The sequence below is a fragment of the Lagopus muta genome, chromosome 28, assembly GCF_023343835.1.
Source record: "Lagopus muta isolate bLagMut1 chromosome 28, bLagMut1 primary, whole genome shotgun sequence".
NCBI lineage: Eukaryota > Metazoa > Chordata > Aves > Galliformes > Phasianidae > Lagopus > Lagopus muta.
The window spans coordinates 1,470,808-1,498,755 of NC_064460.1; the positions used below are offsets into that span (position 1 = coordinate 1,470,808).

At 59.7% G+C, this 27,948-nt stretch overlaps 2 protein-coding genes across 3 annotated transcripts; both read right to left on the reverse strand.

Annotated features, from left to right (window-relative positions):
- Positions 1-702: 702 nt before the first annotated feature.
- On the reverse strand, positions 703-13,538 carry TFCP2 (transcription factor CP2). 2 transcript variants are annotated; one of them, XM_048928496.1, is made up of 15 exons: positions 12,608-13,538; positions 10,079-10,230; positions 9,730-9,806; positions 9,483-9,588; positions 9,246-9,352; positions 8,157-8,309; positions 7,001-7,111; positions 5,904-5,992; positions 5,714-5,762; positions 4,979-5,072; positions 4,690-4,780; positions 4,208-4,314; positions 2,914-3,056; positions 2,414-2,465; positions 703-2,314 (listed from the first exon to the last, which is right to left on the reverse strand). In XM_048928496.1, the coding sequence occupies exons 1-15, from the start codon at positions 12,727-12,729 to the stop codon at positions 2,277-2,279; spliced, it is 1,491 nt and encodes a 496-aa protein (XP_048784453.1). In that variant the 5' UTR covers positions 12,730-13,538; the 3' UTR covers positions 703-2,276. The 2 variants fall into 2 exon arrangements, with proteins under 2 accessions (XP_048784453.1, XP_048784452.1); XM_048928495.1 differs by having other exon boundaries at positions 5,684-5,762.
- Positions 13,539-14,099: 561 nt separating this feature from the next.
- POU6F1 (POU class 6 homeobox 1) lies at positions 14,100-20,773 on the reverse strand. Its single transcript, XM_048928368.1, is given in 10 exon segments — positions 14,100-15,237; positions 15,888-16,062; positions 16,181-16,319; positions 16,738-16,944; positions 17,040-17,168; positions 17,400-17,605; positions 18,148-18,373; positions 18,772-18,884; positions 20,580-20,707; positions 20,709-20,773. Coding segments are annotated over 10 exon segments (1,734 nt in total). The 3' UTR covers positions 14,100-14,891.
- Between the last annotated feature and the right edge of the window lie 7,175 nt (positions 20,774-27,948).

The following is a 27,948-nucleotide window of genomic DNA, read 5'->3' on the forward strand; positions in this document are numbered from 1 at the left end:
GCTCCCATTTTCCAGGCCCGTGATCCCCTATAGGCCTCCATCTTCAAAGCTCCATCCCCTATTGACCACCCACACCCCCCCAAGAGGCGCCCACCTCCAGGGCCCCGACCCCCTGTAGACCCCCCCTATAGACCCCCACCCCCTCAGGCCTGGCCCCACACTACCCCCCCTCCTCCCCCTCTGCAGCCCCCAGCCCCGCCGCCCCCCATTCCCCCACTCACCGCTCGGCGCTGCGGGCGGGGGGCGGCCCGGGGCGCGGGTTCGAAGCCCGAGTGCGGCCGCGCGGACCGCCCCGCCGCCGTCTGCCGACAACAATGGGGCCGCGCCTTATATACCCCGCAGTCACGTGACGGCAGGCCTCGCCTCCCCTTCCCCCCACCCCACAAACTCGGCCCGCGGGGGGTGTCGGGAAAGCGAGTCCGGGCGAGGCGTGATGGGAAACGGAGTGCGGAAGTGGGCGTAGGGCACGTGGGGGAGGGGAAGGGGAGCAGTGAGGGGGGGAGGAGGAAGAGGAGGGGGAGGGGGACGAAGGCCCGAGCCGCCGCCGGAGTCTAGACGGAGATTAACGCGGCGGGGAGCGGCAAAAAGCGCCTTAAAGGGGAAATAATGGGACAGATGTGGGGCAGAGAGTGCACCGCGCCATGCAGACCACCAGCGTCCTCCCCTCGGCATAAGACTTAGCTCATTAACCAATTAACTAACGAGCGAGCAGGTTGAGATGTTCCGTGCAGGCACCGAGGGGTGACCGCCCTCATCCCATCCTCAGCCCGCTGCCCCCCCGTTCCCACCCGCAGCTCACATAGACCCACAGCGTCCGTACAAAACTTTACCGCTGCCCCACGGCTCCGTTACAGAACGGCATCAAACACACAGCAGCCCCCCCACCTCCACCCCTCCAAGTACCAAACCACGCCTACGGGGGAGCACTGGGCTCCCCGAGTGAGGGAGGCAGCTCCGGCTCCTTCCCAAGGAGCTGAGTGTCCACTGAGCCTCACGATGAGCTGAGCTGAGCTTCATGATGAGCTGAGATTCCATTGAGCCGAGCCTCACGATGAGCTGAGCTTCATGATGAGCCTTGAGTCGGGCCGAGTGCCCCATTGACCCGACCCAGTCTGAGTCACTCACTGAGCTGAGCTGCCATTGAGCCGAGCTGAGCGTCCCTTTGAGTCGAGGTGAGTCTTCATTGAGCTGAGCCTCCCCTTGAACTGAGCTGAGAGCCCCACTGAGCTGAGCCTCATGCTCAGTCTCCCATTGAGCGGAGCTGAGACTCCCATTGAACTGAGTCCTGTGTTGAGTCTCCCGCTGAGCTGAGCTTCACACTGAGCTGAGTCTCCTGTTGAGTGTTCCATTGAGTCGAGCTGAGTCTCCCTCAAACTCATCTCACTCCTCCCCACCTCCATCCTCAGAGCTGGGGCAGGAGGATGCAAAGGTAACAAACAGCTCAGCACGTAGATACAGCTTCAGATTTCCAACCAGGACACCCAAATCTTTCTCCTTTTCACTCAAAACCACAAAAATGTGCAGAAAAGAATCCTCCAGGTGAACCACGTGAGCTGCTTCTCTCTCCAGCTCCATTTCGCTCCAAGTTCTCCTCCAGCTTTCTACACCTGTGCCAACTAATGCTGATGAGGGAGGGAAAGAAGCGTGAGAAGCAGCGGAGGCTCCTTTTGGGTAAGTCCTGTGTGGAGTCAGGAGTTGGACTTGATGATCCTCGTGGGTCCCTTCCAACTCAGGATGCTGTGATTCTGAGGGATGGCAGCACGCCTGCACACGGCAGCAGCGCTTCCATGGTGGTGGGTAGGAGAAAAAGCCCAACAGATCAACTTCCATTCAACATCACAGCGCACCAAAGTCCTGAAGAAAATCCCTCCCAGCCTTCTCCTACCGCTCCACGTGTCCGTTCCAGACCCGCTCAGCTCCATGGGACTGGGAGCACTGGGCTGGTTTCCTTCACATCCACTGTCCAGTCCAAATGTCACAAGAGCTGCTGCCTTCTGGAAAAACAGAGCCACGAAGAGCCCTCGTGCAGCTCTGAGGTCCCAAAGGTGAACTCTGCTCACTGCTATGCAAGAGCACAACGTGGAGAAGTGAGCAGAGCATCACCCGCAGGTGGTTTGCAGCTGGAAGGGTGAGGAAGGGGCTGAGAACCAACAGCTCTGGGGTTTTGAAAAGGCCAATGGGAGCTTCTGGATCTCTGCTCTCATGTCCTGGCGCTGGAAGTGAGGGGGATCCACATGAGATGAGAGGACTGTGGCTGTTCCTCATCCCGGCCCCTCCTACTTCAGGATGATGTGGTAGCTGTCATTGGTTTCAGCTGCAGAAAGAAGGGAAGCTGATGAGACACTGCTGGCAGTGAAGGGATCTGCTGCATTCAGATCTGGCACAGAGGACGGGCAGCGCGTCGCTTACGCACCTTTCATGGTGTCCAGAACAAAGCAGGATTCATCCTGGAAGTTCTGAATCATCTGAAAGAAGTCACAACACAGCTGAGCCTGAGGCTGCACCCGAACACGGGGCTGCACTGCAGACAGGGCTCGGAGCAGGAAGGGCACCCACAGCAACACTCATCCCTTCCTCCATCGCTTCAGAACCACAGTGAACCAGCAAGCCAAGGCAAAGTGCTCCAACCCTGCAGTGTGGTCTGGAAGCAAAGCCCTTTCCCAGCAGCTCCCCTCCTGCTCCCAGCAAAGCACAGCAGGGACAGCTGTGCCCTTACAACCCCCCCCCAACTCCAGAACTACGTGAGTGCTGCCAGCGTCCCCAGTGCTGTCTGACATCCTCAGCTCCACAGCTTCGTCAGTGAACTCTTTGGAAGCAGCAGCAAATGAGAGGGGCCCATCCTGAGGTCGTGCTTTGGAGGCTGGACATGAAGCGGTGTGAAACGCAGAAAAAGGAGCACTGAGGGATCGTTACCTCGTCGCTGATCAGCACGTGGATCCCTGTTGGACCCTGCTTGTAAATCTGGCTGATCTGCTGGGAGGAGATGCTGAAGAGCTGAGCCAGCTTCTCTGTCAGCTCCACCGCCGTCAGCTCCTCCAGATAGATGGCGTGGTACACTGCAAGGACAAGGAGTGCTGCAGGGACGGGCCAGGAGTGCGCAGAGCAGCCGTGCTGAGCGGGGAATGGATGGGCAGAGCAGCTCTGAAAGCAGCGTGCACTGGCCTGGGCTGGAAGGGACCTTAAAGGTCATAGAACTGTAGGATGGTTGGGACGGTAGGGTCCCAAAAGATCATAGGGCCATAGGAGGGTTGGGTTGGAAGGGTCCTAAAGGATCACAGAACTGTAGGATGGTTGGGCTGGAAGGGACCTCACAGCCCCAGCCCCTGCCCTGGGCCGTCCCACCCCCCATCAGCTGCCCAGGTCCCCATCCACAGCTGAGTCCCTCCAGGGATGCAGCAGCCGCTGCTTCTCATCCACCCAAACCCCCAGGCTCTTCCTTCCCTGCAGGGCTGCTCTCAGTTCTGAAGTCCATCCCCACACCTGGGACTGCCCCAGACGTTCGTGTAAACCCCTATGCAACGTGCAGCTTCTCTCCTGTGCCTGCTTTTGCTCCACGGCTGCCCAACACCCTGAGCCACAAAAGCACCAATGCTGCAGTAACGTGGCCACCAACGTCCTGCAATGCTCCATTTTGCATTTATGCAACCCTTGGCCCAAAAAGCTCCCGTTCTGACCATCGCTCTGTCCCATTCCTGGCATTTTTACATCCCCCAGCCCTGCAGTGGGAAGGGATGGACACACAGTCTGCTTTCACTCTGACCACAGAGCGACGCCTGGCTGCTGCACAAATGTAGGTCAGCCATTGTCTGGGCAGCTCTGCGTTCTCACAGCAGCCACTGTTGGGCAGCTCAAAGCAAACAGCATCCTGTGGGTCGGGATCTGCAGCCACCTCTCCAGCCAACAAGGGGAAGATGTGCAGGGCGAGGAGCGGGGCAGGCAAAGCGCTCGCTGCAGCTCTGTGCCCAAGAGAGCGTGAGCAGCTCCTTGGTTTGCCTGGAGCAGGAGAAAGCAGCCCAAAGGAGGCACAGCAGCTGGAAAGCAAAGCCTCCGTGCTTCCAGCTGCTACGCACCCACAGCCCCGAGGTCCATCGGGTGATGTGTGCTGGGAGACCCAGACCTGAGCAGCTGGGAGCAGTTCCACTGCTCTTGTGTGATTTCTGCTGGCTGAGCGCACTGCTGCTCCCCCTGCTCTCCTCCAGGCCCTTACCAAAGAAGGTGCTGGTGACTGCGTCGCCGTCCTCGTGCTTCTGCTGCAGCTCCTGCAGCTGCTGGGACTCCTGGCACACGTAAATGGTCAGCCGGGGCCGCACCATCCTGCAGGCATAGCACAGGGGTTGGCTCCAGGGCCCCGAGACAGCATTCAGCATCCTCCCAAGGAACAGAGCAGGTGGAGGAATTCACCCAAAAGCAAAGAGGCAGAGGCTGACGCCGCCCCCAGGGGTGTTTTGGTGTCGGTCCCCCCTGAGGGATGTGGGCTCCCTGTGGGATCTCATTCCATGCACCCACACCTCTGTGCAGCGCCGTCCCTCTGCCCCCCAACAGGAAGATCTGTTCTAACGCTCCTCACCCACGTGGATTTCCTTTCTTCCCAAAGCAGCTTCCCCACCATCCCAGCTGCCAAACTGGAAGGTCCACACCACATCCTGCCCAATCCAGAGGCACATTTTGATCAAGCAACCCAAAACCCACCGTCCTTTCAGTGCGTTGAAGAGCCTGATGCCATCTGCAGGGCCGCAGATCTGGATGACATCTTCCCTGGTCAGCTTCAGCAAGTCTGCACCTGCAGGAGTCACACCACGGGAAGAGTGTGGAGCAGTGCTCAGCCCCTGGGACAGAGCCCAGCCACCTACAGCTCCCCCCACGCCTCAGGAAATGAACCATGCAGCTCTCAGGCAGTTTTACCGTGTTCCAAGTACAAATTTCCAACCATCTGTGCCAGGCAATGGGAGTGAGGGGAGGCAGAGGAATCTGATGGTACCTGAGAAGTTCCGGAACAGACGGGAGAACGTGGAGAAGCGATTCCGGTGCAGCCACTGCTGGGCCTCCTGGGGAGTGCTGGTGGGCAGGAGGTTCTGTGGGATGGGAGAATATGGTCACAGCCCCCAGAGGGGACAGAGCACCGAGCGTGGCTTCGGCGTTGTAATCACCCTCACATGGAGACCAAAGTGCACAGTGGGCACACAACAACGGCTGTAGTTGGGGTGGGTTTGGGTTTAAAGGGCTCCACAGGGACAGGGAAAGGAAGCAAAGAGAAGACATGAGTGAAGAAAGCATGGTCAGTACAGGGCACAGCGAGCTACAGGCAGCCTGCTATCAAACAGAACCATGGGATGCTTGGGCTAGAGGGGACCTTAGGGGTCATCCAGTTCCTGCCCCCACCCTGGGCTGCTCTCGCCCCCCAGCAGCCGCCCAGCGCCGCAACCACAGCCCTGAGCCCCTCCAGGGATGGGGCACCCCCACCTCCCCAGGCAGCAACACTGGGTCTCCCTGCCCTCTGCACACAGTTCCTTCCCCACACCTCACCTCCATCCTCTTTGTGAGTTTAAACCATTAGGAACCAAAAAGAAGAGTTCCTAAGGATGTTAAACCCCAGTAGCATCCTAGCAAGCAAAGCGCCGAGCGCAGCACCCAAACCCCCACCCTCCCCACGCAGCCCCCCTTCCGACCCGCGCGCCATCCTTACCCCAAGCATAAGCTCTGAAGTGTGACTTACATCTGCGATCGGAGGTGGGGGCTCAGGCTGGTGGTTTGGAGACCCGTTCCTGGATGGGGGGGAGAGAGAGACACAGCAGAGCCCGCAGTCAGCTCCGCACCAGAGCCACCCCAGCACCACTGGGACGCGGGGACACGGCGAGCATGGATGCATCGATCCCTCATGTGAGGCAGGAACCCCCCAGACTCACCCTTCCCCGATGGAGAAGCTGCTGTGGGAGCTGTTGAAGCCGGGGGACGGCGCGTTGTTGACGTAGGTGATCTCAGGCCATGGAGAGCACTGCAAAGGAAAAACCCAGAGTGATGGAGCTCAGAACGGACCTGCACGCCCGCCCCATAACAGCCATTTGCCACCTGGTTACTACAAAAAAGAATTAAGTGATGATATCAGGGATCAGACGGAGCCGCGCCGGCTCCACAAAGCCTCACACCGAACACCATCCCAGGGAATCCAAGTGCAGGGCTCTCTGCTGCCAGCACTGGGCTGACAGAGCCCATAGAGCCCACAGTCCCCAGGGAAGGACGAGGACTCCGTCCCCAGCACTTTTAGAGATTCAAAGTCCCCCATTCACAGAATCACAGAATCACAAGGTTGGAAACGACCTGCAAGATCATCCAGTCCAACCCCCCTCCCATTCCTATCAATACCACAAGCACTAAACCACATCTCGTAGCTCCTCATCCAGGCGCCTCTTGAACACTGCCAGGGATGGCGACTCCACCACCTCCCTGGGCAGCCATTCCAGTGCCTGACCACCCTCTGAGAGAAAAAGTTTCTCCTAATATCCAACCTAAACCTCCTCTGGTACAACTTCTGGCCGGTTCCTCGGGTCCTACTATTTGCCTGGGAGAAGAGGCCAGACCCTTTTGCACCACAACCTCCCTTCAGGAAGTTGTACAGTGCAATGAGGTCTCCCCTGAGCTCCTCTTCTCCACACTGAACAATCCCAGCTCCTTCAGCCGCTCCTCATCAGCCTTGTGCTCCAGACCCCTCACCAGTTTCGTTGCCCTTCTCTGGACACACTCCAGGGCCTCAATGTCTTTCTTGTAGTGAGGGGCCCAAAACTGAACAAAGTACTTGAGCAAAGTCCCACGAGCAAAGGGAGGCAACGATGGGGTTTTGTGCTGACAGCTTCAGCAGCCCATTGCCGCCACAGGGGCACAGTAAAGCTGGCAGCAGAGGTGCCACCTCTCATGACAGCTCAGGTCTGGGAGGAGGCAGCTTGGTTTGCCCACCCTGCAGCTGTGTGCCCAGCCAGGCGCCGTGCTGCAGAGCCGCAGTGCCCACCTCGGTGAGGATGGTGGTCTCATAGGAGGGCTGGTACTTCTCCTTCTCGTGCGGGGTGCGCTTCTCCATCTTCTCACGGTCAGTCTTCTGCTTCCGATCGGCTCCTTTGGGCTGGGAAGGAGAAACACTCCTCAGAGGGGCAGTGCAGGATGGGGGTCACGGAGGGGTGGGCAGGCATGCAGGCAGCTCCTCCTGCTCGGCCTCGTGCTGCTCACAAAGGGCCGGGGATGCACGGCACCAACTGCAGCAGCAGTGGCTCCCCAGCACACCTCACTCTCCTGAACAAGGGGCCAAGTGGGTTTGGAGAAAGCCACAGAGCTGAGCTGGCACCAAGGGCTCTGCTGTCCTCCAGCCACACTGAAGCTCCGATAGCATCTATGGTGCCAGCAGTGCAATTCTGTGCCCACAACACCCCACGGAGCACAGCCCTGCTGCACTGAGCTCCAAGCACTTCCCATTTGCTTCCTTTACAACCAAGCAAGGCACAGAGCCACGTTTCACAGCCTTCCTCTCCCACCCTCTCCTTTCTGCTTTCTTTTTTAACCCACAAGGTTACGCCAGCATAACCAGCACAGGGACTGGCAGCATCCCCCCAGCAACCCCACATTGCTTCCCCTGACCCACTGTGGGCAGGGACGTCGTGCTTCAACACCATGGCTGCGCCCCTGGGCACTGCAGCTTCAGTGCTGGGTTTTCCTGGGATAGTCAGAAGAATTCCATCCCCAGGACATATCCACTGGCACAGAGTGACCACGGGGGTGACTGTGAGCCAGCAGTGTGCCCCGGTGGGCAGGATGGCCAATGTTGGCCTACAGGTTGACCAGGAGTTGACCAACTGTTGAACACAAGGCTGACTGTGAGCCAGCAGTGTGCCCTGGTGGCCAAGATAGCTAACAGTGGCTAATAGGTTGACCAACAGGTTGACCAGCCCCCAGAGGTCCCTTCCAGCCCCAGCAGCTCTGTGGTTGCGTTTCTGTCAGTGTGGGAGCTCTCAGAGAGCAGCAGCACAACCCGTGTGCTCCCCAGCGTTCTAAAAGACCCCAGAGCTTGCGAGCTCAGCCACAGCCCTGCAGCTGCGACACTCAGCCAGGCCACAGCAGGACAGGACTGAGCTCTGCTGCACGTCTGACAGGGCAGGGACCGCTTGCTGCGTTACCTTGAACACCTTGATCTGGCAGCTGGCTGAGTGCAGGTGCTCTGTGTACTCCCCGTTCTCGTTCTCCTTGAAGGTGTCGATCTGCACCCGGAACGGCACTCCCTTCTCCCCGCCGTGCTTCCGCATGGTGAACTCAGTGCTGATGCAGTGCACCTGGGGAGGCAAGGAGAGCTGCTGTCAGTGCTGCCACGGGACCACGCCGTGTAACAGCGGCACCCAGGAGCCGTGAGCAGGCAGCAGAGCTGTGGCCCCATCCCTTCCCGTGAGTCCTGCAGCTCCGTGATGCTGCCACCAACCCCTCACACGCTGCTGACCGCTTTGTTCCAGGCAGCGCAAGAGATTTGCAACAGCCTTAAATCACCAGCAGCACAAATAAAATGACCCACAGGCGGTCAGCTGAGCTGCTGGTGGGCCCCTCACTGCAAGAAAGGTATTGAGGCCCTGGAACGTGTTCAAAGGAGGGCAACAATGCTGGTGAGGGGTCTGGAACACAGGCCATATGAGGAGAGGCTGAAGGAGCTGGGAATGTTCAGCCTGGAGAAGAGGAGCTCAGGGGAGACCTCATTGCTCTCTATAACTTCCTGAAGGGAGGTTGTAGTGAGCTGGGGGTCGGCATCTTCTCTCGTGTCATCAGTGATAGGAGCAGAGGGAATGGCTTCAAGCTACGGCAGGGGAGATTCAGGCTGGACATGAGGAAGTATTACTGTTCAGAAAGGGTGGTCAGGCACTGGAATGGATGCCAGGGAGGTGGTGGAGTCACCGACCCTGGGGGTGTTCAAGGAAAGACTGGATGTTGTGTTGAGGGACATGGTTTAGTGGGAGCTGTTGGGAATGGGGGAACGGTTGGACTGGATGATCTTTTAGGTCTTTTCCAACCTTGGTGATTCTATGATTCTATGGTGCATGGCTGCCATCCTCCTGCACCGCCTGCAGCAGGAGGAGAGCTGCAGCTTAGTTCACATCATCTCCCCTCGAGGCACACAATGCCTGCTTGCAGCTCTGAGCCACACAAGTGCCTTCTTGTGCTCTTGGAAGCTCCCAGCTGCTCTCCTGGGGCCCCACAGGAGGAGCTCCCATACCCCACAGTACCTGGATGAACACCGACGTCCTCTTTGAAGGGTCCCACAGAAACTCCACGGTGTTGAGCTGAGTGGGATTGGCTCTCGGGTCAATGATGCCCACGGACATGGGGATATCTGCACAGAGACCGAGCTGCGACGTTTGTCGGGAGAAACAAGAGATTCCCAGGGGACGCAGGCCTGCACAACAGTGACAGAACTGCTCCTCAGAGCCCAGGGATGCTCCAGTCTCCCCGAAGGACCTCACCTATGTCCAGGATCCTGTCCCCAGGCCGGTTCCAGCGCCAGCCCTCCAGCTGCTGGTGCTCCGTGTACTGCAGCCTTCGGTCGTGGAAAACCACCCGGAAAATGCTCTGAGGAAGGGGGACAAAAAGTCAGGAGCCCCCCAGGTAAACCCCCGCCCTGAGTCCAGGGGGTGAGAACAGGAGCAGAGGGACACGGGGGAGGGGTCAGGAAAGCAGCAAAGGGAAGTGCCATAAAGGCACTGTGCTCACCTTCACCAGCTTCCCATTGATCTCGGGCAGCTCCCCGATCTTCCTGTTGTCCAGCATGCGGATCTCATAGGACTGCCCTGCAGGGAAGCAGAGGGGTCACGCAGGGAGGAACATCCCCTGCTGCTCCTCCCCAGCGCTCAGACCCTTCTGCTGTCACAGGATGTGACAGTGCTTCAGTGCCATCCACCACTGCTGTGCAGCACTTGCTGCAAAGCAACAGACGTAGCTGGGATCTGCAACAGCCGGGAGCTACAGGACCCCCACTGCAAAGCTGCAGCTGGGAGCTGCTTTCCCTTACCCACAGGGCACAGGCACGGGCGGTAGGGCAGCATTAGCAGACAGTTCCCACCTTGGTTGAGGTAGGTGAGCGTTTCATCGTGCAGCTTCACAGCAGGCGATGTGGCTGCACACAGCACGTACTGAAAGGGCAGAATTTTGTTCTCGTTCTCTGGAGGCAAGCTGGACTCCTCCTGCTTGAAGATGGGCAGCGCCAGGACGTCGCTGCAAGAGAGGCGGCACACAGGGTCACTTCAGCTCTGCTGCAGATGCACGGAGCTGCTGGGTGCAAGCAGAAGCATTGCTGAACAGACATGCAGTGTATTGGGTTGGAATGGTTGCAGACCCGATGTGCAGCAGCTGCCTCCAGCTGCAACGATGGCCTCAGAGCCCCTCAGAGCCCCGGCATGCTGCGTGAGTTCACTACATCCTCATAGGCTCAGCTGGGTTTCCTTTCTTCAGTTGAATATTAAAAACTTCTCAGAGGGAAAACCAGGCTGCTTTGGGTAGAGCACAGCTCCCACCCCGACAGCACTTGAACCCTTTGGTTTTCAGCAATCACAAACCCACTCTTGATCCAAAGCTGTGTGAGCAATGCTCACAATGGCTGCATGAACCCAGGGATGGGAGGAGCTGCTGGCAGCCCTCCCCATACTGCACAGCCTCCATCCTGCCCCCTGAACCACACAGCCTTCCTCCCATCCCCTTCCACACAGGAGAGGGCAACAGAAATGTCCTCCTCACTCCGATCCCAGCCCTCAGCTTGTCCCGACCAGGAGGGGCTCCAAGCTCTGCACCCTCCATGGGGCTCTCCCAGCACTTCCCAGTCTGTCCTGAACTGGGAAGCACTGGGCCCCGTGCTCTGGATGGAGCCCCCCCAGTGCAGAACAGAGGGGGGAGCACCTCCCTGCCCTGTTGGCAGTGCTCTGTGCAGTGCCCCACAGGGCCATCGGGGGGCGCTGCTGGCTTCTGGTCACCCTGTGGTCAACCTTTGGTCAAGTCTTGGTCAACCTGTTGGCCACCAGTAGCCGCCTTGGCCACCAGGTCACACTGTTGACTCACAGTCATCCTGTGGCCAACGGCTGGCCAACTCTTGGTCTACCTGTTGGCCACCAGCAGCCATCTTGGCCACCAAGGCATACTGGTGGCTCGTTGTCACCCTGTACTCAACTGTTGGTCAACTCTTGGTCAATCTGTTGGCCATTTCAGCCTCTGGGGCACACTGCTGGCTGTGTCTCGCTGTGATCAACCTTCCTCAACCTGTTGGCCACCACTGGCCACCAGGGCATACTGCTGGCTCACCATCACACAGTGCTCAACCACTGGTCAACCTGTTGGCCACCAGTAGCTGTCTTGGCCACCGGGGCATGCTGCTGGCTCATCGTCACCCTGTGCTCAGCTGTTGGTCAACCTGATGCACACTGTCGGCCACCTTGGCCACCAGTGCACACTGCTGGCTCACGGTCACCCTGTTGGCCAACTGGGACACCACTGGCCTTCCTGGCCACAAGAGCACACTGTTGGCTTATGGTCAACCTCTGGTCAATTGCTGGCCAACCAGAACACCGCTCCTGGTCACCAGGGCACTCTGCCAGCCCACGGTCACCCTATGGCCACCAGAACACCCAGGTCCTCCTCCGCACACCTCCATTCCAGTTTCTCTGACCCTGACCTGCACTGACACGTAGAGCTGCTCCTCCTTGGGCGCAGGACACATAATGAACCTCACCAGGTTTGCTCCACTGTCGCTCTGCCCTCCAACAGCTGCCACCTGGACCCCCAGCACACACTGCGCACACCCTCAGCTCAGCACAGAGAGCGGTGCCAGCAGGGCACAATCAAAAGTTAAAGATTTAGAGGGGAAGGATGGTTAAAAAGCAGCAAGGGCTTAAGGAGCAGCAGTTCTTTAAGACAGGGGGATGCCAGGGCACCTCCACAGGAAGCAAAATGGCAGCCATCTCCCAAAGGCGCAGCCATAACACAAGTCATGGAGGTGTTGGATGAATTTAATATTTAATTTTAGTAATATCTCACAATATTTTATCAATTATTATTAAAAAAAGCCTCTTCCTTGTCGCAGGGCACTGGGTGATGCTCAGCACAGGCAGAGCTGGGACAGCCCAAGTGAGATCATAGAATCATGGGACAGTTGGGTTGGAAGGGTCCTGAAAGGTCATAGAACCCCAGGATGGTTGGGTTGGAAGGGTCCTGAAAGGTCACGGAACCATAGAATAGTGGGGTTGGAAGGGTCCTGAAAGGTCATGGAACCATAGAATAGTGGGGTTGGAAGGGTCCTGAAAGGTCACGGAACCATAGAATAGTGGGGTTGGAAGGGTCCTGAAAGGTCACAGAACCATAGGATGGTTGGGTTGGAAGGGCCTCACAGCCCCCTCAGCCCCACCCCCTGCCCTGGGCTGCTCCCACCCTCCCAGCAGCCACCCATGTCCATAAGCACCTCCAGGGATGGGGCACCCACACTTCTCCAGGCAGCAGTGTCAGGACTCACCACCCTCAGAGTACAGAACTCCCTGCCCACACCTCACCCCAACTCTCCCGTGCCATAGGGCCGCCCCCAGCCGCAGCCAACCCCAACCCCTCCTACCTCATGCTGTAGGCTCCTGCTCCCAGCTCCTGCCCGATGCCTGACAGGCTGGCATCGAAGTCCTGCACCAGCCCCGACTCGATCACCTCATCTGCCAGCGGCAGCTTCAGCGCCCAGGCCATGCTCCCCCCGCAGGGCCCGGGGCCAAGTTCCCAGCAGGGGAGGGCCAGGCGGGGTCCCCCGGTGCGTCACCCCCTGCAGGGAGTGCAGCCTGGGGCTCCTCGAGGGTCTCAGCAGCTCCGCTCCCTTCCCTCCTTATGGGGAGTTCCCCTGGAGTGCCTGACGTGGAGGATCCACCCACCCCTCAAAGCCTTCACTCCTCTCCCAAGGGGCCTCTCCAAATGGCCTCAGCCCCCTCGCAGGCCCCACAGCCCCTCTCCCCTAAGGCCTGCACCCTGCAGAGAACCTCCCAGGCCCTATAGGCACTGTTGAGCCTCCAGGGAGCCCCCCTCAAAGACCCTATAGGCACTGCCTGAAGGGCTGTACCCTCTGGGTAACACCCCCCCCCTCCCCCAAAGGGCTGCACTCCTGGGCACCTCCAGGTCCTACAAATACCCCATTGGGAGGCTGCACTCTTCAGGCATCCCAAGGCCCTACAGGCACCCCTAAGGCCCTACAGGTCCTCCCAGATCCTATAGGCCCTACAGGCACTCTAAGGCCCTCCTAAGGGCCTATAAATACCCCCAAACCCACTTGAGGCCTTATAGGCACCCCCGGGTTCTCCTAAGGCCCTACAGACACCTCCAGGCCCTACAGGCACCTCCAGGCCCTATAGGCACCCCTAAAACCCCTCAGACGCCCCCAGGCTCTCCTAAGGCCCTACAGGTCCTCCCAAGCCCTATAGGCACCCTCAGGGCCTCCTAAGGCCCTATAAACACCCCCAGGCCCTTCTGAGACCGTACAGGCATTCCCCAGGCCCTATGGGTGCCCCCAGCCCCGCTGCCCCCGACCCCCTTCTGAGGCTGCACGCTCCCCAGCCCTCTTACGGCTTTACGGGAGCCCCCGAGCCCCGCACCGCCCTGCAAAGGGCTCCGGGCCGCGGCCCCCGCAAAATGGAGGCGGTGGCGCCTGGAGCCCCCGCGCAGCCCCAACGGGAAACGCGCCCTGCCTCTTTCCGCCGCGATCAGCCAATAGAAACCCGGCGCGGTAGAATGACGCAAGTAGGACGCAGCCAATGGTGGATCCCGAGCGCGGCTCTGAGCGTTGGGATTGGTTGTGGGGGGAAGTGGGCGGGGCGTGATGAGCAGCGTAGTGCGCTCGGGTCCCACCTCCCGGAGAGGTTCGCGGCCGTGCGGAGATTGTGGGACCGCGGGTTCGAGGCCCGGGTCGGGATCGTGAGTGCGCTGAGTTGCGCGGTCTCAGCCGGAGTTGGGCTGGCTCGTGGGGCGAGCAGAGCCGTGCCCTCCTCCTCCACGTCGCCAGGATTTGGGAACGTGCACGGTGAAGGAAGAGCAGCCCGCTCACTGGAAAGAACGGGAAAAAGGAAAAGAAAAAAGAAAAATACTGTTTATTTCACACCACTACATCAAGTGCATCATGTCTCCCACGTCCCCGGCGTGGCCGCCACCACCGCGCTCCATCTGTCCGTCTGTCTGTCCATCCCTGTCCATCTTTCCCTGTTCATCCATCCCCATCGCTCCCCAGGCTCGGGGGAGGGGGGGGGGGTCCCAATTCCAAGCCCTCTCCCCTCATTCTCAGCCTTGCCCATCCCCCCTTAGTGCAGCATCCATGTGGGACCGGGGGGGGGCACAGCGCTGGGCGGGGGGCACCCCCAGACCTCAATGCTGTGACACCTTCATTGCGGGGTTCACGTGGCTCTATAGTCCTTCAGAGGGCTGAGCACCTGGGGAAGGGGCGAAACAAAGGGCTGAAACCCAACCGGGGCCGTAACGCTATCCAGAAACACAGAAAAGTCACAGAAAAAGGAGAAAACAGCCAAAAAAAAAAAAAAAAAAAAAAAAAAAAAAGAACATCATTCTGGGATGGGAGAACAGACACAGAATGGGGCCCTTCCTCCCCAGGGGGGGACACGGGGTGCAAGAGGGGTCCGGCACCACGCACAGAACGGGGCGACGAGGCACACGTGTGACACGGGGAGCAAACATGGCTGGGGGGGGGAGGTGGAGAGGGGCACAGAACGGTGGGGAGGGAACCCCACACCCCCACGGAGCCGAGTGAGGGCTGGGGTCGGGGAGTGGGGTCACAAAGTGCTGATTGATGGCAGAGGCTGCGGGTGAGGGGGGGTCGGGATGGGTGGGGGTGGTCAGAGGAGGGACCCCCATCCTTAGGGGATCTGAAAGACGTTGAGCTTGCTCGTGTTCTTCAGCGTCTGGCGGCGGTTGCAGAACCACACGCGGACCACCTCGCGGTCGTAGTTGAGCTCCTTGGCGATCTCGGTGATCTCCTGGCCCGTGGGCAGAGCGTTCTTCTCAAAGTAGGCGTTGAGCGCCTCGATGGCCTGCGGTGTGAAGGACGTGCGGCGCTTGCGTTTCTTGGAAGGCTCCCCGCCGACAAACTCCATCAGGTTCTGCTGCCCCTCCTGGTTGCGCAGCTCCGCCTCGCTCAGCCATTTCTCCAGCACCGGCTTCAGCTTCTGAGCGCTTTTGGGGGTGATGTCGAGCTTCTCGAACCTGCGGGGCCACCACGGAGTCACCGCACTGCTGACAGCGTTGTACCCAAACCCAATCCCAAACACAAACCTTGAGGCACTACTTGAGCTCTGGCTGCTTGAGACCAACCATGGCCTTGGGGAACGGCCTTGGAAGGAACCCATCCTTCCAACCCAACCATCCCACGGTTCTGTGATCTTTCAGGACCCTTTCAACAAAACCATCCTGTGGTTCCGTGACCTTTCAGGACCCTCCCAACCCAACCATCCTGTAGATTTATGATGTTGAAAGACCTTTCCATCCCAACCACCCTGTGGCTCTTTGACTTTTAAGGACCCTCTCAACCCAACCACCCCATGGCTCTACGACCTTTCAGGACCCTCTCAACCCAACCATCCCACAGCTCTTTGACCTTTCAGGACCCTCCCAACCCAACAACCCCACGGCTCTCCAACCTTTTAGGACCCTCCCAATTCAAGCATCCTGTAGATTCATGATGTTGAAAGACCTTTCCATCCCAGCCATCCCACGGCTCTACAACCATTCAGGACCTTACCAAGCCAACCACCCCATGGCTCTACGACCTTTCAGGACCTTCCCAACCCAACCATCCCCCTGTCCTACGCTCCCACACGGGGTGGCTGCAGTGCTGCCGCATCTCCACGCCGCACCTGCAGATGGCAGACTGGCTGTACGCCGGTCCCTCGGTGGCCGTCAGCGCCTGCCCCACCTGCGTCTGCGTCAGCCCCAGGGACAGACGCCGGATCTTGAAGTTCTTGGCGAACTCCCGGATCTCCTCCAGGTTGATGCCGTCCTCCTCGGCGCTGCTGTTGGGTGCCGCGGGTTCTGCAGGCAGACGTACGGTGTGAGCGGTGACGGATCCCACTGCACCTCCCCACCCCAAAGGGGAAACCCCCCCCCCCCCATCCACCCCTCAGCACCACATGGGAGCGGAGTGACTCACTGGACACCAGCTGGCTGACGGTGGGGGTCTCCGAGCAGGTGATGGGGATGGGGGCCGGGGTCGCCTTGGCTGCTGGGGCTGGGCTGGCGATGACCACAGCTGGCTGGGACAGAGCTGGGGCCGGCTGGATGGGCTGCACCTGGGGGTCAGAGCAGTGTCCCCAACCCAGCCCCATAGCATCCCTATGGGGTGATTGTCACCCTGCAGGTACCAAGAACACATGGAGGACAGCAGCGTCCCCAACCCAGCCCCACAGAGTCCTTATGGGGTGATTGTCACCTGCAGCTACCAGGGACAGACAGGGACAGCAGTGCCCCCAGCGCAGCCCCACAGCGTCCCTATGGGGTGACTGTCACCCTACTGGGACAAGGACCACATGGGAGGACAGCAGTGCACCCAACCCAGCCCCACAGTGTCCTTATGTCACCCTGCAGGTGCCAGGGACAGACAGGGACAGCAGTGCCCTCAGTGCAGCCCCCCCTATGGGATGACTCAGTGGGGCCGGGCCGATCCACGCCCCATGGATGCACTCACCCCTCCCCGTGCCCGACGCTCACCTCACTCTTGCTGGGGGTCTCGGGGGGGCCGCTCTTTTTGCCTGCGGCCGCCTGGATGGTTCCGCTGGCCAACGTGGCGATCACTTGGCCCTGGGCATTGAGCAGCAGCTGCGGGGTCACCGCCTGCACCTGCAGGCTGGGGGTGGGAGCCGGGCTGGCTGTCGCGATGCCGGGGGGGTTCACGACCCAAGGGAGGGTCCCGATCACCTGGGGAGCGGGAGGCAGCGTGAGCTGCGGGCGGCCATCCCCCAAACGACCATCCCCGCAGCGCCGACTCCTCCCCTACCCCCGGTTAGCGGTACCTGTCCCTGCGCGTTGGTCAGGAGCTGCCCCGCGATGCTCTGCACGCTGGGGATGGTGTTGGCGATCACGGGGGCGGCCGCCAGAGAACCGAGGAGCTGCGTCTGACCCCCCAGGGAAGCGGCACCGATCTGCGGGGGGAGCGAGAGGAGCCGTCACCCCACCGGCCCACGGCCAATGTGGGTCGTTCCCCCCCCTCCGTGCCCGCCCGGGACAGCAGAGAGGGCTCAGCATCCCATGGAGATGGGGAAACTGAGGCAGGGGAGGGACGCCGGAGGGGCACGGAGCCCCTCGCCCGCGGCACACGGGGTGGCAAACGTGGGGGGGGGGCGAGGGGTTGTGGGGGCTGCCCGGCTCCTTACTATGCCCGGGTTAAAGGCGAATCCGGCTGGCTGCACCGCGATCTGGGGCTGCGTCTCCAGCGGTTTCGCTGCGGGAGCGGCGTTGGGTTGCGGTAGGATGGGGGGGGGCTGGGAGGGGTACGAGCTCTGCGACTGCGGGGGGGGGCCGGGGCTGAGCGGGGGGCAGCGGGGCCGGGGATGGCCGTGTTGAGGGACGGCGGCGGCGGCTGCGAGGAAAGAGACGGGAAGAACGTGAGAGGGGGCAGGAGGGGACGCAAAGCCGCCTGCGGGTTCGGCTCCGTCCGTCCGTCCCCGAGGATGCTGCGGGTCAGCCGGCAGCCCGGCGCCCCCCCACACCTCCTCCCCCGCCCCTCACCAACCCAGGGATGGATCCCTCCGCCCGGCTCTGCACCCCACAGAGCCCACACTGCTGACCCCGGGGGGGGGGGGGGGGGAAGGAGGAGGGGGGGTTCCCAGCCCTGAGCCCGGAGCCCGAACCGGACCGTGACCCCACGGCTGCCCCCGACCCCGAACCCCGCGCCGGTCCTCGTCTCACCCCACCGCCATCCTCCGTCCTGCCCGCCCCTCTCCCGCTCTCCCAGCACCTTTCGGACGCGGGGGGGTCCCGACAAACCCTGCTTCTTCCAACGCCCGCCCATTAACCACCGGTGCAGACCCCTCCGGGAGAGGACGGCCGCGGTTCGGCGCAAGCCGGGGGAGGAGCAGGCGTGCAATTAAGGATGCTGCAAAGCAGAAGAGCACCGGTTACCTTGCAGATTGGCTATAGGCGGTTTGAAAATCCCCCTGTAGGAGAAGCAGCCGTCAGTCCGGGGAAGGGCAGCGACCGTTGCTGTAGGAAATGTCCACACAGCCAGCCCCTGCTGACCTGCCACTTGACCTGCAATACTGATGGGGATAAGAAGAGGTTGAGTAACTGTCCCTGCCGGAACCATTACTCCTGTCACAACTGTTGCTAAGTTTTCCTGAGTCAAGACCTGCAAAAGCAAACAAGATTTAAAAAAGAACAAAAATCAACTCCACTGCAGACAGCATCAGCGAGGCAAGAGCGAGCGCGGCCGGTGCTCCCCACCCATCTCACAGCTGGGATCCCAGCTCCGCCGACCCCCCCCTTCCCACTTTCCCCTCCCCCCGCCCCCAAAAAGGGGGGTGATGCTCCCCACCCCATCATCCCGGCCCACCCCCTCGCGTCGCTCTCTGGCAGCACCTCGGGGGGAGGGCGCCGAGCGGGGGATGCAGCGGTGGTCCGGGGGGCGGCTCCACACCCCGTGCCAACGCTGCGCTGTTGCGCCCCCGACCCCGCGGCCCCGTTGTGCGTGTGTGCGCGTCCCCATATCCAGCAAGCTGCCCCCCCCCGGCCCACCCCCGTAGTTACCTGCGGGGCTGTTTGCACGGCCAGCGGGGCCAGGGGCTGCGGCTGTTGGCTGCTGGAGGGGCTCAGGGTGCCCGCTGTGCCGGCGGGGGCTCCGGTTGGAGGCTTGGCTTTGCCTGGGGAGGGGGAGGAGAGGGGATCAGCACGCAGAGCGGGAGGATGGGGTGGGGGTGTTGTGTTAAAAAGGGTTGGCAGAGATAAGCTCCGGTGTCCCAGTAGTGGAGGGGGTGGGGGTGCCCGGATTGGCACTCAGTCCCCATTGCACTCAATATATGAACTCTGGATTCCACCCTGGTTCCCCCCCTGGAATGCAGAGCAGCTCCGTCTCAGTGACCCACATGGCCCCATGGGAGTTGGGCTGTGCTCAGTGAGAATGACAGGACGAGGGGCGATGGAGACACTGCACTGGGGAGGTCAGGTTGGACATCAGGAATGATTTCTCCTCTGGAAGAGCGGTGATGGGAGGGGTGGGGGGGGGGGGGTCCCCATCTCCAAGAGATGCTGAAGAACAGAGGAGATGCGGCGCATGGAGGTGTGGCGGTGGGCACGGGGGGGGGGTGGGGGGAGGTTTGGGCTCGGTGGGGGGGCTGGAACTCAGAGGTGTTTTCCAATCTCAACGCTTCTGCAGATGGGGACAGTGATTGGAGCAACGGCTTCTTCTGGATTGTGGCCATGGAGTGCAGCGCATGCAGAGCACACATGAGGACCAACAGCCTGAGCAGTGCAGGCAGCCAAACCATGGGCTGACTCAGCGAGGTTTGTGAGCTGAGCTTCAACAAAAATCAGAGTCACAGAGTCACAGCATGGTGGGGTTGGAAGGGAGCTCAAGGATCACGGAGCTCCAACCCCCCTGTGCCATGCAGGGCCACCAACCTCCACGTTTCACAGCAGCCCAGGCTGCCTAGGGCCCCATCCAGCCTGGCCTCCAACACCTCCAGGGATGGACGGGGCACCGCAGCCTCTCTGGGCAGCTGTTCAGCCCCTCACTGCTCTCACAGCACACAACTTCCCTGACATCCAACCTCCATCTGCCCTCCTTCAGCTTCATTTCCCCTCGTCCTGCTGCCATCTCCCTTTCACAGAGCTGCCTCCCCTCCTGGCTGCAGGCTCCCTTCAGGCACTGCAGGCTGCACTGAGCTCACTCCCAGCTTCTCTTTCTCCATGCTGAATGAGCCCAGCTTCCTCAGCCTGGCTTTGTAGTGAAGGTGCTGCAGCCCCTGCTCATCTCCAGCTCCTCTGGACCCTCTCCAACAGCTGCCTGCCTTTCCTGTCCTGGGGGCTCCAGCCCTGGACGCCAGTGCTGCAGATGGGGCCTCACAAGAGCAGAGCAGAGGGGGACGATCGCCTCCCTGTCCCTGCTGCCACCCCTGTGCTGATGGAGCCCAGGGATCCCATTTGCTTTCCGAGCTGCAGTCACACACTGCTGGCTCACGTTCAGCTTCTCATCCCTCGGGACCCCCAGGTCCTTCTGTGTAGGGCTGCTCTCAAGGATCTCCTGCCAGTCTCTATGGATGCCTGCCATTCTCCTCCGGCCCAAGTGCCAAACTCTGCCCTTGGCCGTGCTGAACCTCATCAGCTTCACCCTGCCCACCTTCCCAGCCTCTCGAGGTCCCTCTGAACGCCATCCCTCCTCCCACAACCCAGTCACCAACACCTCACAGCCGGGTCGAGGTAACCCTCCCCACCAACACAACACAGGGGCGCAGAGCCGCGCTGCCTGTGACGCTTTATGCTCTGCAGGAGGATGAGGAGGGCTGACTTCGCTACCCGGTGACCGAGCGAGGCCGTTCGGTTTGCTGCCAAAAGCCAACCTGCCGCCTCTGTGCCGCGCTTGCGTTTCGGTGCTGGGCTGCCCATCCTCGGTGCCCGCATCGCCGCTCCGTGCCGGCGATTCCTGCAGGTCGCTCCCTGGTGGTGGCACCGCCGCTGCTCTGCGCTCCTCCTCGGCATGAGGTGCGGCGTCCACACCGACCTCCAGCACACGGATGGTTTCATGGCCGGACATGGACGATGACCTGAGGACACCAAAGTGACTCAGCTCCGGAAGGGGGGGGATTCCATAATCACAGAATCACAGAACGGTTGGGTTGGAAGGGAACTCAAGGATCGCGAAGTTCCAACCCCCTGCCACACGCAGGGCCACCAACCTTCACATTTAATCCCAGCCCAGGCTGCCCAGGGCTCCATCCAACCTGGCCTTGAACACCTCGAGGGACGGGGCAAATCCTTCCCCCACATCCCCAAGGGGAGCTCGAAGCCCCCGAGCACAGCGGGGCCCATTTTCTCTGCTCTCCTTAATGAGCAGCCGAAGGGCTCTGCTGTCATTAACCACAGCACTGGGGGGGGGTGATGTCTTCAGAAGATCCCCCCCACAGAGGCAGCAAACACTGCGATGGCACCAAACAGCACCAGGCAAATGCTGAGCACCAACCTCAGGGTCGGAGTGACCCCATGGGACACACAGAGCCGACCCAGGGGCACTTCCATCGCATCTCCCACGGAACTTTGCTTCTCTGGATGATGGAGCGACCAACCGTGGGGCTGCCCACCTCCCCCATCCCCCTCCCCTCCCCCCCGGGGACCCATACCTGCTCATTGACCGTCAGTGGGGCATCCTGGCTCCGCACGGCCGCAGCGTCCATTGCGCGCTCCCCAGGAGGTGGCGGAGGGTGGGGGGTCCGGCTCACACCTTCCTCATGCTGCAAGGAAGGGACACAGCCCACATCATCCCCCGCCCACCTGGAGCATCGCTCCTTGGGTTGAATTTCCCCTGGTACTGGAGGTGCAAGGAAGCGTTCCGAGCAGGAAAGGCTCACACACCTGTTGGTGGGGGGCTCACGCATCATTTGGGGGTCTCACGCACCCACTGGGGGCCTCACACACTCACTGGGGGGCTCACACACTCATTGTGGGTACTACTTTTCTGTTGGGGTCTCACACACACGCTGGAGTCTCACACTCACTGGGGTCTCACACACTCATTGGGGATCCTATATTCCTGTTGGGAGTCTCACACACCCATTGGGGGTCTCACATTTCTACTTGGTGTCTCACACTCTTGTTGTGGGGGCTCAAACACCCACCAGGGGGCTCACACTCCTGCTGGGGGTCTCACACACTCACTGGGGGTCTCACATACTTACTGGGGTCCACACTTTCCTGTTGGGGTCTCCTACAGCCACTGGAGGGTCTCACACACCTACGGGGGTCTCACACACCCATTGGAGGTCTCAAACACTCACTAGGGGTCTCACACACCTGTTGGGGTCTCACACTCCTTCTGGTGGTCTTGAACATCAGTTGGGGGTCATCACACCCACGGGGATCTCACACACCCATTGGGGGTCTCATACAACCGGTTGGGGTCTCCACACCCATGGGGGCTCACATTTCTGCTGGGGGTCTTACACACCCATTGGGGTCTCACACATCCATTGGGGGGTCTCACACACCCATTGGGGTCTCACAACACCCATTTGGGGTCTCACACTGCTGTTAGGGGGCTGCGCTCCCCCTCCTCCCTCATGCATTCATCCTTTGCTCCCCCCACTGCCTCCCATTAGCAAAGTGCCTCCATAAGAGGTGGACGAGCATCTGATGAGGGACGTGTTTCACCCCGCAGATGGGTGACATCCACCACTGTCACCACGTCCTGGTGGCCATCACTGCCACCACCTGCCCTGAGGTGGGACAGAAAGAGAACTGCAGTGAAAATCTTTTTGAACCTCAGAAGAGAGGTTGAAAAGGGCGAAGAACGCGGCCTGGAGAGGGCGTGGGTCACCAACCAGGGGGGTCCTCAATAAATGGGACTTTTCCTGGGCACTCTGCTCCTACACCAAACCCAGGGGCTGCACCGGATGGGAACGCTGTAATGGGAACGTCCTGATGGGAATATCCTGATGGGAACATCTGGAGGAGAACACCTGGATGGGAAGACTGTGATGAGAAGATCCATATGGGAACATCCATATGGGAACATCCATATGGGAACACCTGGATGGGAAGACTGTGATGAGAAGATCCATTTGGGAACATCCATATGGGAACATCATATGGGAACACCATGATGGCAAAACTGTGATGGAACATCCACATGGATGAGAAGAACCATAGGACATCATCTATATGGGAACACTTGGATGGGAAGACTGTGATGTGAAGATCCAGATGGGAACATCCAGATGGGAACACCGTGATGGGAACATCCAGATGGGAACACCCAAATGGAAATACCTCAATGGGAACATCTGGATGGGAACACCCAGATGGGAACATCCTGATTTGAACTCCTGGATGAGAAGATTGTGATGAGAAGATCATATGGGAACATGCACATGGGAACATCCATATGGGAACACCAAATGGAAATACCTCAATGGGAACACCTGGGAATGGGAAACATCCATATGGGAACACCATGATGGCAACACCCACATGGAACAGCTGGATGGGAAAATCCTGTTGTGAAGACCTGGATGGGAAGACCTGGATGAGAACAACCGTAAGACATCATCCATGTGGGAGGACCTGGATGGGAACATTCAGATGGGAACATCCTGATAGGATCATCCAGATGGGAACACCATATGGCAAAACTGTGATGGGAACATCCACATGGATGAGAAGAACCATAGGACATCATCCATATGGGAACACCTGGGTGGGAAGATCACGATGAGAAGATGCAGATGGGAACACCCAGGAGGGAACAGCTGGATGGGAATATCCAGATGGGAATATCCTGATAGGATCATCCATATAGGAACATCCGCATGGGAACAGCAAATGGAAAACACCCTGATGGGAAAGCCTGGATGGGAACGTCCTGATGGGAACATCGTGATGGGAAGATCGATATGGGAACATCCAAAAGGGAACACGTGGATGGGAAAATCCATATGGGAGAAGTCTTGGATGAAGCACCTGGATGGGACATCCATATGGGAACCCACGTATAGGAATGCCTGGATGAGAAGATCCATACTGGAACACCCAAATGGGAACATCCTGGTGTATGGGAACGGCCTGATGAGAACACCGTGATGGGAAGATGCAGATGGGGACACCTGGATGGGAAGATCCACATGGGGACAGCCCTAATGAAGAACACGGGGATGGAAAATCTGGATGGGAACATTGGGATGGGACCCTCCATCAAGAAGGGCCTGGCCAATGGTGAGCAGAGCAGAGCAAGGAGACTGAACTGACTGCATGGGGCAGGGGTGCAGGGAAATGTGGGTGGGAAAGTGGAAGAGAGGAACCTGCAGCAGTGGGTTGTGTTGAGAAGGGTCCTTAAAGATCATAGAACCATGGACTGGTTGGGTTGGAAGGGTCCCTGAAAGATGATAAAGCCATTGATGGTTGGATTGGAAGGGACCTCAATGGTCATAGAACCATAGAATGGCTGAGCTGAAAGGGTTCTGAAAGATCGTAGAACCATAGGATGGTTGGGTTGGAAGGGTCCTGCAAAGATCATAGGACTGTTGCAGAGGTCGGGATGAAAGGGTCCTGGAAGATCACAGAACCACAGAATGACTGAATTGAAAGGGCCCTTAAAGATCACAGAACCACAGGATGGTTGGGTTGGAAGGGTCCTTGAAGCTCACCCGATTTGACCCCCCCCAATCCCACCCCATGGATGCTGCAGGGCGCTCTGGGGGGCCCCCACTTCTCACTCACGGTTTGCTCTGAGCACCGCAGACCGCTGTTGGGTTGGGGATGTCCAGTCCTTCGGTGGCACTTGGGGTCACACCGTCAGCTGTGGGGAAAGAGAAAGCAGAGCTGAGGCCATGGGCTGAGAACCATCCCCATCCCATTCCCATCCCCATCCTCACCCCCACTCCATCCCATCCCATCCCATCCCATCCCATCCCATCCCATCCCACCCCATCCCTCATCCTCATCCTCACCCATATCCTCAACCCCACTCCACTCCACTCCATCCCATCCCATACCACCCCATTCCAACCCAATCCCCATCCCATCCCACCCCATCCTACCCCATCCCACTCCATCCCATCCCATCCCATCCCATCCCACTCCATCCCATCCTATCCCATCCCATCCCATCCCATCCCATCCCATCCATCCCATCCCATCCCATCCCATCCCACTCCATCCATCCCACCCATCCCATCCCATCCCATCCCATCCCACCCCATGGATCTCAGCAGCAGCTCTGAGCTGTTTGGTGGCACAATTCGGATCTGGGAGCTCCCCTGGATGCAGGGCTGCTTTTGGGCTTCTTCACACTTTTTTTTTTTTTTTTTTTTTTTTTGCAATTAATGGGACAATTAATTGGTGCAAGATGGCGGCACACAGCGCGTGGTGAGAAGAGCCATTCGGCACCAGATGGCGGCCAGAACCAAAAATGCACTAAATAATAATATTAAAAAAGAGGGGGGGAGGGGGGGGGGGAAGGGGAAGGAGAAGACCACCAGAGCTGCTCCAAGTGATTACAGCCCCGTGTTAATTACAGCACTGATGAGTCACATGCGGATCCCACGTGGGCGGAACTCTCTGGCAGTGAGGGATCCGATGGGGTTAATTGGGGCCCGGGTCGTTTGGGACAATGGGGAACGAGGGGCTGAGGGGCGCCGAGGAACGGCCATCGTTATCCCAGATTCATTCCTTTGCAATTCCCATCCTGGGGACACACACCGCCACGTCGCCCTGCTCACAGAGCCTCCATGTTGGAAGGGATCCGTTTGGATCAATGGGGTCAAATATGGGAAGCACCCACTGGGATCAACGAGTAGATGAAGTATGAGAAGGGACCGGCTGGGTTCAGCGAGGGGCACCCGAACGGATGAAGGGATCCATTGGGATCAATGAGGTCATCGAACATGGGAGTGGAGTCATCGGGATCAGCAAGGTCATTGAGTATGGGAAGGGGATCCATAGGGATCAACGAGGTCATTGAGTATGGGAAGGGATCCATAGGGATCAACGAGGTCATTGAGTATGGGAAGGGATCTGTAGGGACCAACGAGGTCATTGAGTATGGGAAGGGATCCATAGGGACCAACGAGGTCACTGAATGCAGGAAGGGACCCACTGGGATCACGGAGGTTATTGAACATGGGAAGGGTCCCACTGGGATCAAGGAGGTGATCAAATATAAGAGGGGGACCCATTGGGATCAAATAAGGGAAGCACCCATTGGGATCAATAAGGTCACTGAATATGGGAAGGGTCCCACGGGGATCAATGAGTTCATTGGAATACAGGAAGGGACCCATTGGGGCCAGTGAGGTGATCAAATATGGGAAGGGACCCATTGGGGTCAGTGAGATGATCAAATATGGGAAGGACCCACTGGGGTCACCAAACCCAATCCAACGTGTGGAGGGAAGGTGGGGAAAATGCGACCTGAATTCCCCTACCAACCCCAAATCCGCCTGCTGCCCCCCCTCAGACAGGGTGGGGGGTTATGGGGTCGAGTGAGATGCGCGTGGAGACAGAATGGGGGGGAGGAAGGGGGTGGCAGTAGGGCTCAATGTAGGAGCACTGAGGGGACTGGGGAGCACAGGCTGGGCGCTATGGGGTGACCACCTCGGGTTCCTCCAAAGCCCCAATGCTTTCACCACACACACGCGGTGCTCCCAGTGCTCCCAGCACAGCCCCCAGTGGGGGAAACTGAGCACGGGGCAGAGCCCCTCCCCGCCATGCACTCTATGGGCCCCTTCCAACTCGGCTGCCCTACGATCTGGTGATCTCCACCGCCCCACATTGGGGGGAAGGGGGGGGGCAGAAGCCCCTCAGTGCTCCCCACTGCTCCTCCCTGGGCCCCCTGAGTTCTCCCCTGCAGGTTCTCCCCTTTGGAGCTCTACAAAGCTGTTTCATGGCAGTGGGGGGGGGTTGAGGGGGGGGGGTGGGGGGTTGGGCTGCCACGTGGGGCTTTAACTCTGCTATCCCCAAATCCTCTTTGCGCCACCAAACGCAGCCGCTCTGCTCTGTTGTGCCCGGTTTTTACCATTTTCAGCCCCCCAGAACCCCACATCCCTTAAAGGGGGGGCAGAACCCGCCCCTGACCCCAAACCAGACCCTCGGGGGACGCAGCTCCCCTCCTCCTGCATCGCACCCCCTCCACCCCCCCAGGAGCTGCACCCCCAGCAATGCCCTTGCATAGGAAAAGGGTCCCCCATCCCCAAGGCAACAAAAGAGGGGAGCCGGCACCCCCAAATCCCCCCCTCCCCTTTCCCTGTGGGGGGGGGGGGGCACAGTCATCCCCCCCCCCAAAGCACTCCAGTGTCCCCCACCACAGGACCCCCCCTCATCTCCTATCCGCACTGTGAATCCTGCATGCTCCCCCCATCCCGGGCTGCTTGCCCCCCCCCCCCCCCCCAAATCTAATCGACCCCCTGAACCTCAGTGCCCCCCCCTTGCTCTCCCCATAACCCCCCCCCCCACCCTGCAAATCACAAAGCTCCCAGCTCGTGTCCCCCATAAACCCCCCCATCCCGTGTCCCCCTAAATCCCAGTGTCCCCAGCTCACGACCTCCATCTCAATGCCCCCAACTCACCCCATTACCCCCTGCTCTGTGCCCCCCCCACAAAACCCCAAAGCCCCTACATCGTGACCCCCCTAAAGCCCCTCATCCTACATCCCACTAAACCCACTGCCCCCAAGTGCTCACCCCATAACCCCCCACTCTGTGCCCCCAATCCCCCAGCGCCCCTACTTTATGTCCTGCCTGCCCCCCCCATTCTGTGTCCCCCTAAATCTGTGTTCCCAAATCGTGCCCCCCCCACATCTCCATGTCCATCTCACTGACCCCATAACCCCCCCACCCTCTGCCCCCACAAAACCCCAGTGCCCCATAGTTATGCCCCCCATAGCCCCCCAACCTCTGTCCCCTAAACCTCAATGCCCCCACTCTGTGCCCCCCCACATCTCAATGCCCTCAACTCACCCCATAACCCCCCCGAACCCAACAAACCCCAATGCCCCGAAGTTATGCCCCCCATAAGCCCCCCCCGTCCCCTAAACCTCACTGCCCCCAGGCTGCGCCCCCCACATCTCAACGCCCACAACTTCACCCCATAACCCCCCAACTCCGCAACCCCTAAACCCTCAATGCCCCCACAACGCCCCCCCCACCCCGTGCCCCCCAAACATCCCTAAATCGTGCCTTCCCAAAGCCCCCCCCCACGCAATCCAGCGCCCCCAACTCACCT